Genomic DNA, 13206 nt, shown 5'->3' with positions numbered 1-13206 from the left:
GAGAGAAACATCCATGTGAGAGAGACACATCGAACAGGTGCTTCCTGCAGCGCCCCAACCAGGGCCAAAAATCGAGCCTGCAATTGAAGTATGTGCCCTTGACAGAAATCGAACCCAGGCCCCTTCAGTCTGAGGGCTGACTATCCACTGAGCCAAACTGGCTAGAGCTTATATATAAAGTATTATAATTTTCTTCAAATCATGATCTAATGGGAGAGTGTAACAATTTTTTTCTTTTTAAATATTTTTATTGATTTCAGAGAGGAAGGGAGAAGGACAAAGAGAAATAGAAACATCAGTGATGAGAGAGAATCATCGATTGGCTGCCTGCAACCGAGGTATCTACCCTTGACCAGAATTGAACCTGGGACCCCTTGGTCCGCAGGCTGGGGCTCTATCCACTGAGCCAAACCTGCTAGGATACTAAATCTGCCCATTTAAAATATATATATTTTTTATTGTTTATTGATTTTTTACAGAGAGGAAGGGAGAGAGTTAGAAACATCGATGAGAGAGAAACATCGATCAGCTGCCTCCCGCACACACTCCACCGGGGAAGTGCCCGCAACCCAGGCACATGCCCCCGACCGGAATCGAACCTGGGACCTTTCAGTCTGCAGGCCGATGCTCTATCCACTGAGCCAAACCGGTTTTGGCAACTTAACTCTTTTTGTTGACCATAGTCCCAAAGTAATTTGATAAAGAATAGCTATCGCCCAAGAAAAGAAAAAGAATATGTATAGTTTGGCTAATGGGTTTAATATGATCAAATTTTAGAATGGTGTTTGTGTCAACTTTTGATAATCTAAAGCAGTGGTTCTCAACCTTCTGGCCCTTTAAATACAGTTCCTCATGTTGTGACCAAACCATAAAATTATTTTCATTGGTACTTCATAACTGTAATGTTGCTACTGTTATGAATTGTCATGTAAATATCTGATCTCCAGGATGGTCTTAGGCGACCCCTGTGAAAGGGTCGTTTGACCGCCAAAGGGGTCGTGACCCACAGGTTGAGAACTGCTGTTCTGTATTCTAGCACCAGGTTGCTCATAAATTTTCAATATCAATATTTTTGAGAGTTGTAATATTTTCAATTGTCTTTTTAAATATTTTGTTGAGAAATTTAAAAGTTATTTCTTATCTTTATAATTGTATAACTTTGTTTTGTTTATGATGTAATATGTTCAGGTCTTTTACTCGCTATAAACAAAAATACTTTTGGATGGTATTTTCTTATATAGTAGGCTAATGTGATTAGAAATACTTTTATGTATTTTTTACAAAATCTGATAAAATGCTTTTGGAATGAATTGTAAAAAGAGTTGTGAGCCCTGGCCAGTTTTGCTCAGTGGTTCGAGAATCAGCCCCAGGAACAAAGAGTCACGGGTTCGATTCCTGGTCAAGGGCACATTCTCGGTTGCATACATATCCCATCCCAACCCTCACCCCCTGAGGCAACCAATCAATGTGTCTCTCTCATAAGGATGTTTCTCTCTTCCCCTCCTTCCTTCCACTCTACTTTAAATATCAATGGAAACAATATCCTTGGGTGAGGATTAAAATAGAGTAGTTAAATACATAAATGGCAGAGGAAATCTAGTTTGGTGGAAATCTTTTTCTTTAGGAAGACACTAAGTTATTAACAATATTATCTATTTATAGGCTAGACAAATGGCTGCTGTTCTCCTAAGACGTCTTTTGTCCTCTGCATTTGATGAAGTCTACCCAACTCTTCCTTCTGATGTCCAGACTGCCATCAAGAGTGAACTACTAATGATTATTCAAATGGAAACACAGTCTAGCATGAGGAAGAAAATTTGTGATATTGCTGCAGAGTTGGCCAGAAATTTAATAGGTTTGTATGCAAATGCATTTATTACTATAATGTTGTAAAAGAAAAAACACAGTTGACATTGAACAACATGAGGTTGAATTGCATGGGTCCACTTAATGTAGGGATTTTGTTTTTGTTTTTGTTTTTGCAATTCTCTGTTGGGAGTCTGGATACGGAGGGTTGACTGTATTCATTGTTCTACACCATCTTATGTAATGGACTTGAGCATCTGTGAATTTTGTTACTGACACAGGTCCTAGGATCATTCCCCAGTGGATACTGAGACAAATTAGGGGAGTCAAAAGTTAATTGTGATTTTTCTATAATGTTTGGGGTTGGTACCCCTAAACCACCCCCACCACCACATTGTTCAAGGGTCAAGTGTATATTCTTTTTTTAAAAAGTGGAATCTGTAGAGGAAACTTCACAAGTACTGGAGTATCACTTACTCTGTTCAAAATGAGAGTGATTATGGATTCTGCATTTAGGGCCAAAATGATAGATGTTTATAAAATGCAGTCATACCATTGGTGTTTATCGTGTGAGAATTAGTATTATAGTTTGCTTGAAAATTGTACAGTTTTGAAAGCATAGTCTTATTTATAGTCTACTTTATAGACTTGCCAATATAAGAAGATATTAGTGGAATCCAGGTGCTTTTGCTATTATATTTGTGTATTTCTAAATTATGTGCTATTGTACTATTTACATGTAAAATATCCAAAAATATTTATAAAGGATAAGATAAAAGAAAAACTGCTAAAATTGCATTTTATCAGCAGTCAAGACTTTTTGGTCATTCTAAAAATATAAATAAAGTAATAGAATATTCTTTGTTATTTTTTTTGACAGATTCATAAATGTAATTTTAAACTTAATTTATTTAAGTGACATTTTCAAAGGTTGAAAGGATACCTCACTAAGATAAGGGCTAAGTGGGAGAACATTGTTGGTTGTGCTAGTAAAAAAACACAATACATAACCAATTCTGTAATCTTAACTACCAAAATAATTCAAAACCCACTGAAACAATTTTTTTTTTAATCCTCACTCAAGGATATTTTTTCATTGATTTTTATAGAGAGAGAAAGACAGAACTATCAATGTGAGAGAAACACATTGATTGGTTGCCTCCTACATGTGCCCAGGCCAGGGAGGAGCCTGCAACCAAGGTATGTGCTCTTGACTAGAATTGAACTGAGGACCCTTCAGTATGCAGGCTGATGCTCTATCCACTGAGCCAAACCAACTAGGACTGAAACAGTTTTTTTAATATGTATTCTTATTGATTTTAGAGAGAGAGGAAGGGAAAGTGAGAAATATCAATCTGTTGCCTCCCACGTGTGCCCAACCGGAATGAAACGTGAAGCCTTTCAGTGCATGGGACAACGCTCCAACCCAACTGAGCCACTCTGAGCAGGGTGAAACTCTTAATTTCGAATTTTTTTTTAAAATATATTTTATTGATTTTTTACAGAGAGGAAGGGAGAGAGAGAGAGAGTTAGAAACATCGATGAGAGAGAAACATCGATGAGAGAGAAACATCGATTAGCTGCCTCCTGCACACTCCCCACTGGGGATGTGCCTGCAACCCAGGTACATGCCCTTGACCGGAATCGAACCTGGGACCTTTCAGTCCGCAGGCCGACGCTCTATCCACTGAGCCAAACTGGTTTCGGCTAATTTCGAATTTTTAAAAAAGCTTACAAAATCCTGAGACCCTTCAGTCTGGGGACGGACACTAACCACTGATCACAACCAGCTAGAGCAGCCGTGGGCAAATTACGGCCCGCTTGAAATGAATAAAACTATTGAAAAAAAGACCGTACCCTTTTATGTAATGATGTTTACTTTGAATTTATATTAGTTCACACAAACACTCCATCCATGCTTTTGTTTCAGCCTTCCGGCCCAGTTTAAGAGCCCATTGTGGCCCTCGAGTCAAAAAGTTTGCCCAACCCTGGGCTACAGCATATTTTTAAGTTTTTTAACTGTACAGATAAGAGTTTTTATAGGTGACATTTTTTTTAACTCAATCACTTGATAATAGAAACATTTCCAAAATGTTTCTAGGTGTACTCTTCATAGTATTTTAAAATGTTTTCATTTATTGCCAGGCCAGTGTGGTTCAGTGGTTGAGTGTCGACCTATGAACCAGGAGGTTACCATTTGATTCCAGGTGAGGGCACATGCCTGGGTTATGCGCTCGATCCCCAGCCTGGGGAATACAGGAGACAGCTAGTCAGTGATTCTCTGTCATTACTGATGTTTCTATTTCTCTCTCCCTCTCCCTTTCAAAAAGCAATAAAAATATATTTTAAAGGTTTTTCTTTTATTAGTTTGAGAGAAAGAAATAAGTTTGTTGTTCCAGTATTTATGCATTCATTGGTTGATTCTTGTATGTGCCTGACCAGTGACTGAACCTGCAACCTTCGGTATCAGGATGACGCTCTAACCAACTGAGCTATGCAGCCAGGGCCATAAATTTTTTCTTTAAAGTAGCTATTTTATTATCACTCAAAGTAAAATTTTTATGTTAAAAAGATAGGTGAAGGGTATTTTTCTTAATCTCACTAAGTAGCACTCATTTCAGAAAATCAAATAATGTGGGAAATTTTTAACAAGAAAAAGTGCAATTTCTACAACTCTTTTTTACATTTTTTGTAAGGGTATAAATGGTGAGTTAACTAATGCAGTATATTTTTGTGGTTGGTTATTTTTATTACAAAGTAGCTAAAAAATTTTGTGTTTTAAAATCTTGTTTAAAAGTAAAGACATTGAGAAAATCTGGTATCACTTAAAACTGGAAAGCATGAGCACCCTGCTCTGGGTCCTAGGATTCTCAATCCCATTTCATCTATAGTTTGAAAGTAATAATTATTTTGGTTTCAAGACCTTGTTACCATATATTAGCTTTGCCTACTTTTTAAACTCTTTTTTTTAATTTTTTTAATTTTTTTAATATATTTTATTGAGTTTTTACAGAGAGGAAAGGAGAGAGATAGAGAGTTAGAAACATCGATGAGAGAGAAACATCAACCAGCTGCCTCCTGCACACTCCCCACTGGGGATGTGCCCGCAACCAAGGTACATGCCCTTGACCGGAATTGAACCTGGGACCTTTCAGTCCGCAAGCCGACGCTCTATCCACTGAGCCAAACCGGTTTCGGCCTAAACTCTTTAATAGCAATAGTATGTATACAAAGATTCAACCAAATAGTCACAGTGATGCCTTTTCTCCAAATACCACGCCTTAGAAGTGACACCCATTTAATACTTGTGCTATGTAACCTAAATATAAACAATTGCTTTTTATAAGATTACTAGAGGTCCAGTGCACGAAATTCATGCACAGGGGTGGGGTGGGGGGTTGTCCCTCAGCCCAGCCTGCACCCTCTCCAATCCAGGGTCCCTCGGGGGATGTCTGACTGCCTCTTGCAATCTGGGACCCCTGACTCCTAACTGCTCACCTGCCTGATCACCCCTAACCCCTCTGCCTGATTGCCCCTAACCACCTCTGTCTGCCTACTTGATCACTCCTAACTGCTCCCCTACCAGCCTGATTGCCCTAACTGCTCCCTTGCTGGCCTGATCGCCCCTAACCGCCTCTGCCTCACCCCGCACCCGCGACCCAGGATTCCCTCTTCCAACCGGTTGCAGGCACCGGGGACCCAGGCTTCCCTCCCTCTGGCTGACCACAGACACCCAGTACCTGGGCTGGCTTTGCCTGGGGCTGCAGCTGCAGGTGCTGGCCCGCAGTCTGGCTTGTCCCCATTCCTCTCTCACAAGCTCATTTGTGCATGGCTAGTCCCCATTCCTCTCTCCCCATTGTTGAGTGACTGAGCCCTTAAGGCATGAGAGTGACAGCCATTTGCATATTAGCTCTTTATTATATAGGATTATGTCATTTTTAGGTTAAAGAACCTAATTGTGTTAGAAGTTTTTTTAATATAGAGCAAATGACATTTTCTGCTATATATTTTGAATGAGGCTTATAATGAAAGGATTCACCCTTAATGATTTGAAGTTTTGACTTACACACTTTATGCCTGGATTTCTTTACTTTTAGATGAGGATGGTAACAACCAATGGCCTGAAGGTTTGAAGTTCCTTTTTGATTCAGTCAGCTCTCAAAATATGGGACTGCGGGAAGCTGCCCTTCACATTTTCTGGTATATACCTTGATCTAATTTTTTGAAAATGTTAATATCATGAATACGCAAAGCACATTTTTATTTTCTAGTTTAACAACTTTTTATTCTGAAAAAGCCTTCAGATAAGCTTTATATTTGTGTTGGAAGTAAAATTGAAAAAACAACAACGAAAGCTTTTTATTTCATATTATGACCCTCATTTGTATATGAGGGTTCTCTGGAGCTGTATTTTTTTAATATTTTTTTACAATAGATTTCAGACAGGAACGGAGAGGGAGAGAGACAGAAACATCAGTGATGAGAGAGAATCATTGATTGGCTGCCTCCTGCACGCCCCACATTGGGGATCCAGCCCACAACCCAGGCATGTGCCCTTAGCGGAAATTGAACTGTGACCTCCTGGCTCATACATCAACGCTCAACATAGCCATGCCCGGCCAGGCTGGAGCTTTATTTTTTTCTTTTCTTTTATTATTATTTGAAAAAATTCTGGAACGTTTTCTTCAGCTTTATTTGGAAATGTACACAGTACTAAATGTAGTTTTTAAAAAGCTGCTTTAGTAATGGCATCTTGAAGAGAAAGAAAGGGCTCGTGAATCCCATTGTTTTCTGGGTCTTCTGTGGTCAAGCTTTATAAAAATGTAATATTTTAATAAACTGCTGTGTATAAGCAGATGATCAAAGTTTAGAATGCAGTAACTATCTGCATTAAGAAAAATTTTGCCCTGCCATGTTACACAGTTCATTGTATTTAAAATAAAATTGGATTTATAATTTTCAATAAAGTATACCTTGAGCATCTCAAGAGGATAAGGGTAGATATTAACACCATTTTCTCCTTAATTTGTCAGATGTATTTTATTTATTTATGTCAATAATCCAGAGTAGAGAATTAAGTAAAAGTATTTAGTTTGTTTACCTAGTTTAAAGTAGAGCAGAACTTAAACTACCCTGGATCACCAAGACTAGGAGCAGATTGTATGAGAATGCATGTTGACTGCAGCTACTATGTGCAACTGAGTGGTTGCTCTTGTCCCCTCCTACACTTTAGGTTAGCTTCCCACTGAGACAGAGCATAAGAAGAAAGCGCTGGGCCGGGATGGGTGGCTTAGTCATGTACACCTGGGTCTCCCCCTGCTCCCAGACTAATCACCTCCACTATGTTTGTTTCCATTCACCCAACCCCAAAAGAAGATTGCTTGGAGGGATGGGTATTTTTCAACCTTAAGGATTGATACTTTTGAATCAGGTAGACATTTAATTAAATATTCTAGTTATCACTTTCCTAAGATGAAATGTAGTTTCTTATTGACTTTAGAAAGAGGAAAAGTTAGAGAGAGAGAGAGAGAGAAGCATTGATTTGGTTTTCCACTTATTTATATACTCATTGGTTGATTCTGACTGCAGGTCTAACCCGCAGCCTTGGGGTAATAAGACAACACTCTAAGCAACTAAGCTATCTGGCCGGGGCAGATGTAATGTAGTTTTTTTTTGTTTGTTTGTTTTTTTAAAAACGGCTTGGAATCATTTTTTAGGAACTTCCCTGGAATTTTTGGGAACCAACAGCAGCACTATTTAGACGTCATCAAACGGATGTTAGTTCAATGTATGCAAGATCAGGAACATCCAGCGGTAAATCATTTCAATTTCCTTTACATTAACACCTAATTTAAGATAACATCTAACTTGTGAAAGAATTTATGTATATGGAGATTGTCTTTAATACTTTAAAATATAAATACTAGGCTGGCGCCATTTGGGAGCTCAGCCCATCTGGATTTCCAGATGACCTAATTTATAATTCTTTACCTCCCCACCCCCAAATCTGTATATATAAAATACTAAATGACTGACTGACTGTATGTATGTATGTATGTATGCATGTATGACCAACCGGCCAGTACATATGATACCCACTGGCAATTTAAAAATAAATGTTGACTTGAACATGCATGATACATATAAAGCTCTTGCTGGCGCCAATCGCACGCGTGTGTTTCGATCTGTCATTGTCAATCATGAATTTGGTTGGCACTTCTGTTATAGAGAGAGGGCAAATAGCAATATTAAAATATTTCTTCTAATTAATTTTCTTTCAGTGTGCACGAAACTGTGCACCAGGTCACTACTCTATATATAACTAGTTTTACTGATCAGGAGAAAACTTCATCCTTAGTAACAAAACTTGGACTTGCAGCCATTAAAAATGTCTCATGTTTGATATCTTTTACTCTCATCACTTTAGATCCGAACACTATCTGCTAGAGCTACAGCTGCATTTATCCTTGCAAATGAGCATAATGTTGCTCTGTTCAAACATTTTGCAGATTTGTTACCTGGATTCTTACAGGTAAGAAGACCATTTAAAATAGGTGATAATTATATCTTCATTGGTTTCTGTAGTTTAATAAATGCACATCAGAGTTAACATTCATTTATTCAGTAAATATACATTGTGTATTATGTGCTGGTACTAGGCACTGGGGATATAGCAGTGAACAAAATGTGCAAATAATTGTCCGCTTTGAATTCACATCTATTAGCTTTGATAGGTTCTTAGTCTTTTAAAATATTTAGGTTAGAGTTTCAGAGTTTTTCTATAATATAGATGATATAAGCAACTTATGCTTATTGAATATGTAATCACATTGGTTATTTCTATTGAATCAACCAAATAATTTATGAAATTAAATGCCCATTTTACATAAGGAAAAACTAAGGTGGAGGGGATAAGAAAGTTGGCATGGTCACAGTGTTGGAAAGTGGGACATCCTGCATGATTCAAACCCAAATCAGACTGCAGTTCTTAACCAGAGGGTTTATAGCAGTTTGTATTATAGTTTATGGTTAATTCCCATTATTGAATGTCAAGGATAAGTTATTATGTTAAGGACACCTTCTGACTAAATGAGAAGGTAAAGTAAGATTGAGTAAATTGGAGCAGTTAATTTTGTTAGACCCTAAACCCATTTTTTAATAACATATTTTATAACTTCCCATATTCTGTACTAAAATGGAATGAATAGGTAACATAACTCACATACATGCTCTACCACCCACTATGACGGGCACTGACCACCAGGGAGCAGACAGTCGACTAGTCGACCAGTTGCTATGATGTGCACTGACCACCAGGGGTAGATGCTCTGACCAATAAGTTAGCTTGCCACTAGGGTATAGCAGATAGGGGCTGAGCAAGATGGGCTGGACATGCCCTGGAGCCCTCCTGTGGTCCCTCTCCAGTTGGCCAACCTCCTGCATCCTTCCCCTGCCTCAGTTTTGTACCAGTGAGGTCCCTTGGCCTGGCCTGCGCCCTCTCACAATCCGGGACCTCTCAGGGGATGTCAGAGAGCTCGTTTTGGCCCAACGGCGGAACAACTGTTCCCTATGACGCACACTGACAACCAGGGGGCGGACACTTAACACAGGAGCTGCCCCCTGGTGGTGAGTGCACTCGTACAAGGGGAGCACCATTCAGCCAGAAAAGCCGAGCTTGTGGCTGGCGAGCACAGCAGTGGTGGCAGCACTAAGGATGTCCGACTGCCGACTTAGGCCTACACCATGCAGGGAGCAGGCCTAAGCCATCAGTTGGACATCCCCCAAGGGCTCCTGGACTGTGAGAGGGCCCAGGCCGGACTGAGGGACCCCTCCAAAATGCACAGATTTTTGTGCACCAGGCCTCTAGTTCTGTCCTAAAATGAAATGCATAGGTAACATAACTCACTACATGCACAAGTTTTTAAAATATCAATACATGGTTCTAAGTGAATATAAAAAGTAAAAAGAGAGTAACATATAATAAAAATGGCATGCTTTCTACATATAAATGCCAAGGCATGACTACCTCAAAAGACATAGATTAGGTGATTTTTTTTTAAGAGACCTCTACAAATGCAATAGATTAAGAAATGGACAATACAGAGGTCTCATTGGCAAGTCAAACATCAAAATTGCTGTTACTGTTAATGATTTGATTTCCAGAAGTGGTAAAGTTCTGGACGAAACAAATTATGTATTAATTCTTGACTTATACAATATTTATATTGGGGGGGCTCACAGTACAGTTATTTTTCACAGTACATTTTAAAAATGGTGCAAAATAATTTGTGAGTTGGGTTCCAGGTTCTGATAATTATAAGTAAGTTCATTTTGTGAGTGTCTTATATTTATGATCTTGTGAGATGCATGATAAGGTCTTGTTAATTCCTTGGAAGCATTTGTGTCACAAATGGAGGATATCTAATACTCCTGGTTTTTACCCATCTTTAGTCGTGACAACCAAGAAAACACCTCCTAAGAGAAATAACTCTATTGCAAACTGGGTTAGACAGGAGTTAGAGGAGGTAAAACTGAAATATTCTGCATGGGTCAGAGGATTTAGTAGATATTTTTCTTTCATTGTTCTCAAACTGAAGAGTGTTTAGGTCAATGACAAAACACTAACTGTTCCATTCTATTTTAGTACTTTATTACCAAACTTTACATTCTGTTTCATCTTTTCTAGGCTGTAAATGATTCGTGCTATCAGAATGATGATTCGGTCCTGAAATCCCTTGTGGAGATTGCAGATACTGTTCCAAAGTATTTGCGTCCTCATTTGGAAGCTACTTTACAGCTAAGTCTAAAGGTAAATTAAATACTTCAGTAAATGTTGTGTTTATTATTTTCAGTGAATTATCTACTAAATGTATGCAAATATGTCTTCCTTGTAGTTATGTGGAGACACTAGCCTCAATAATATGCAACGCCAGCTTGCCCTTGAAGTAATTGTGACCCTCTCTGAGACTGCAGCTGCTATGTTAAGAAAACATACCAATATTGTTGCACAAACTAGTAAGTCAAAGATCTTTAAATGGTTTATGTTAATGTAGGAAAATTGTTGAATAAATGTGCTGAGGGTTGTATAAGTTCATAGCTTTGTTCATGTCTGGGGATGTGCATCTCTGTACATCCTCACATATGTGTACCCAACTTGCTGGCTTTGCTGCAGCTCTCTGAAACCTAACTGATGGCAGGCATGACTGGTTATACCTAGAAATCACAAAAATTTATGGAGAAAATTGTGTAAGATATTGAAAGACCAAAAGAAACATTGAAAGAATTAAATATCAATTCTCCTCAAATTCAATATAATTTCACTCAGAGTCCCAACTTATGTTAAAGATCATAGGTTCTGGAGCAAAATTTTGTTAAAGAGAATTTTGTTAAATCAAATAGAGGTCTGGCCCTTTCAGCTGTGAAGATTTAGAATTTGTTGATGGTGCAGCTGCAGACAAATAGATTGGGTGGAGCCAAAGGGCGTGGGAGCAGAACCACTCAGGTGGAAGCAAAACTGAGTTCAACAGAAGTCATTTTTAAAAGTACCACAATCTTAAATATTCTGTAACAACCAATTTGGGGTTGATTAAAAGCTAATACAGACACATTTTATTTTTTTAAATATGTTTTTATTGATTTCAGAGAGGAGGGGAGAGGGAGAGAGAGAAAAACATCAATGATGAGAGAGAATCATTGATTGACTGCCTCCACACGCCACACACTAGGGATCAAGCCCACAACCTGGCCATGTGCCCTGATTAGGAATCGAACCGTGACCTCCTGGTTCATAGGTCTACGCTCAACTACTGAGCCACTCCAGCTGGGCCATAGTCACATTTTACAAGGAAAGCTTGATAGATAGTAGAGAAGGATTTTTTAAAAGACTGAATTAAAAACCATATATGTAAAAACATTGCTAAATTTGCAAAAAGGAAAATAATGTTTTGACCATCCAAGGACACCATAAGTGAAATTAAAAGAGACACTACAGACTAGAGAAAATAGTTGCAGTGCTCACCGTCAACAAAGTTTTATTATCCAGAAATTAGAAAAAGGTTAGTAACAGGAAATTCACAAAAGAGGAATCTAAAATAGCTAAAGAACACTGCTCTGTCTCAATAAAAACAAGTGAAATTGTGGAATACAGCGTATTGGAAACTTTGACAACATCAAGTGTTGATAAAGCGTGTAGATAGGAGAAGACATTTTTACAGTTGCAGGGCACTTCACACATTGTGGTGAAATAGGCCTTTTGGGGGCAGGAGGCGGGGGGTTAAGAGATCAACCAAAGGACTTGTATGCATGCATATAAGCATAACCAATGGACATAAGACACTGGGGGGTAGGGGAGGCCAGGGGATTGTGAAGGGTTGGGGGCAAAAGGAGACAAATGTAATACCCTTTGTAAGACTTTAAGCAATAAAACAATTAAAAAAAAAAAAGAAATAAGAGGCCTTTTAAACTTCCCTTAGCAAGCTTATAAAACCACTATGGAGAGCAGTTTAGTGCTGTTGAAGAAGATACTTGTAGGTACCTAAACTCACACTTGTCAAGGAGATCAAGCCTTGTATAAGATGTATAAGAATTTCATCAAAGTAAAATTTATAATTGGAAACAACCAAACTGTCCATCAACAGGATAGTATTTATATAATGGAATGCTGTGAGAAAAAAGAAAATTGCCAAAGGATACATATAGTATAACTAGGGTCCCAGTGCACGAATTCATGCACCTTGAAAGGAACTGTGGGCTGAGAGGCTGCAGTGGGCACAGGGGTGGGTCTAGGCCCATCCTCCTGGCCCCTCCTACCGCGGCCCCCTGTCCCCTGTCTGCCAGTAGCCCTGCTGGCACAGGCCTCGCTCGCACCCACTGACAGCTGAGGCCCTGCTCGCACCCGCTTATGGCATGGAGCAATTAGGGCCCACACCAGAAGCGGATCTGAGTAGCAGCTGCTGCCCTGATCATCCCTCAGGAGCAGGGAGAGGCGGAGAAGCCCTCAGGGGTAGTCAGGGCTGGCAACTGCCGCTTGCACCTGTTGAGGGTGCCGAGCAATTGGGACTGGCGCCGGGCACCTGCAGCGGGTGTGAGCGGCCGCTCCAGCAGCGGCTGTGAGAGGGGCTGGTGCCAGTAGCAGGTGTGAGCATAGGGCAGGACCGCGGCGCGTGGGAGCAAAGAATTTTTAGTAACCACCAGAGGCTCGCCACGATGATGACAACACCCGGCGCCCTGCCTTGGTCTGGCACCCCCACTCACCTGCTCCACTATCCCACTGCAGCCGATGCCCACCATATTCCGCACTCTATACCGTCTTCTGCTAACACCCACCATGTTTCACACGCGCCCCCTGGTGGTCAGAGCACATCATAGTGACCAGTTGTTCTGCTGTTCAGTTTATTTACA

The 13206-nt window shown here is 39.6% G+C and overlaps 1 protein-coding gene across 1 annotated transcript in view; it reads left to right on the top strand.

Moving 5' to 3' along the window:
- IPO5 (importin 5) overlaps positions 1-13206 on the top strand; it is a 54891-nt gene that overhangs the window by 2765 nt on the left and 38920 nt on the right. The window contains exons 2-7 of the mRNA XM_006755041.2: positions 1663-1855; positions 5904-6006; positions 7524-7620; positions 8234-8338; positions 10493-10615; positions 10701-10821. Of these exons, the coding sequence (XP_006755104.1) occupies positions 1672-1855; positions 5904-6006; positions 7524-7620; positions 8234-8338; positions 10493-10615; positions 10701-10821 (733 nt within the window). The 5' untranslated portion in view covers positions 1663-1671. The remainder of the gene's footprint in view (positions 1-1662; positions 1856-5903; positions 6007-7523; positions 7621-8233; positions 8339-10492; positions 10616-10700; positions 10822-13206) is intronic.

The sequence above is a fragment of the Myotis davidii genome, unplaced genomic scaffold (genome assembly GCF_000327345.1).
Source record: "Myotis davidii unplaced genomic scaffold, ASM32734v1 scaffold133, whole genome shotgun sequence".
In the NCBI taxonomy this organism is placed as follows: domain Eukaryota; kingdom Metazoa; phylum Chordata; class Mammalia; order Chiroptera; family Vespertilionidae; genus Myotis; species Myotis davidii.
Note: the sequence above shows the minus strand (reverse complement) of the source record. Positions and strands in the feature narration are given on the sequence as shown.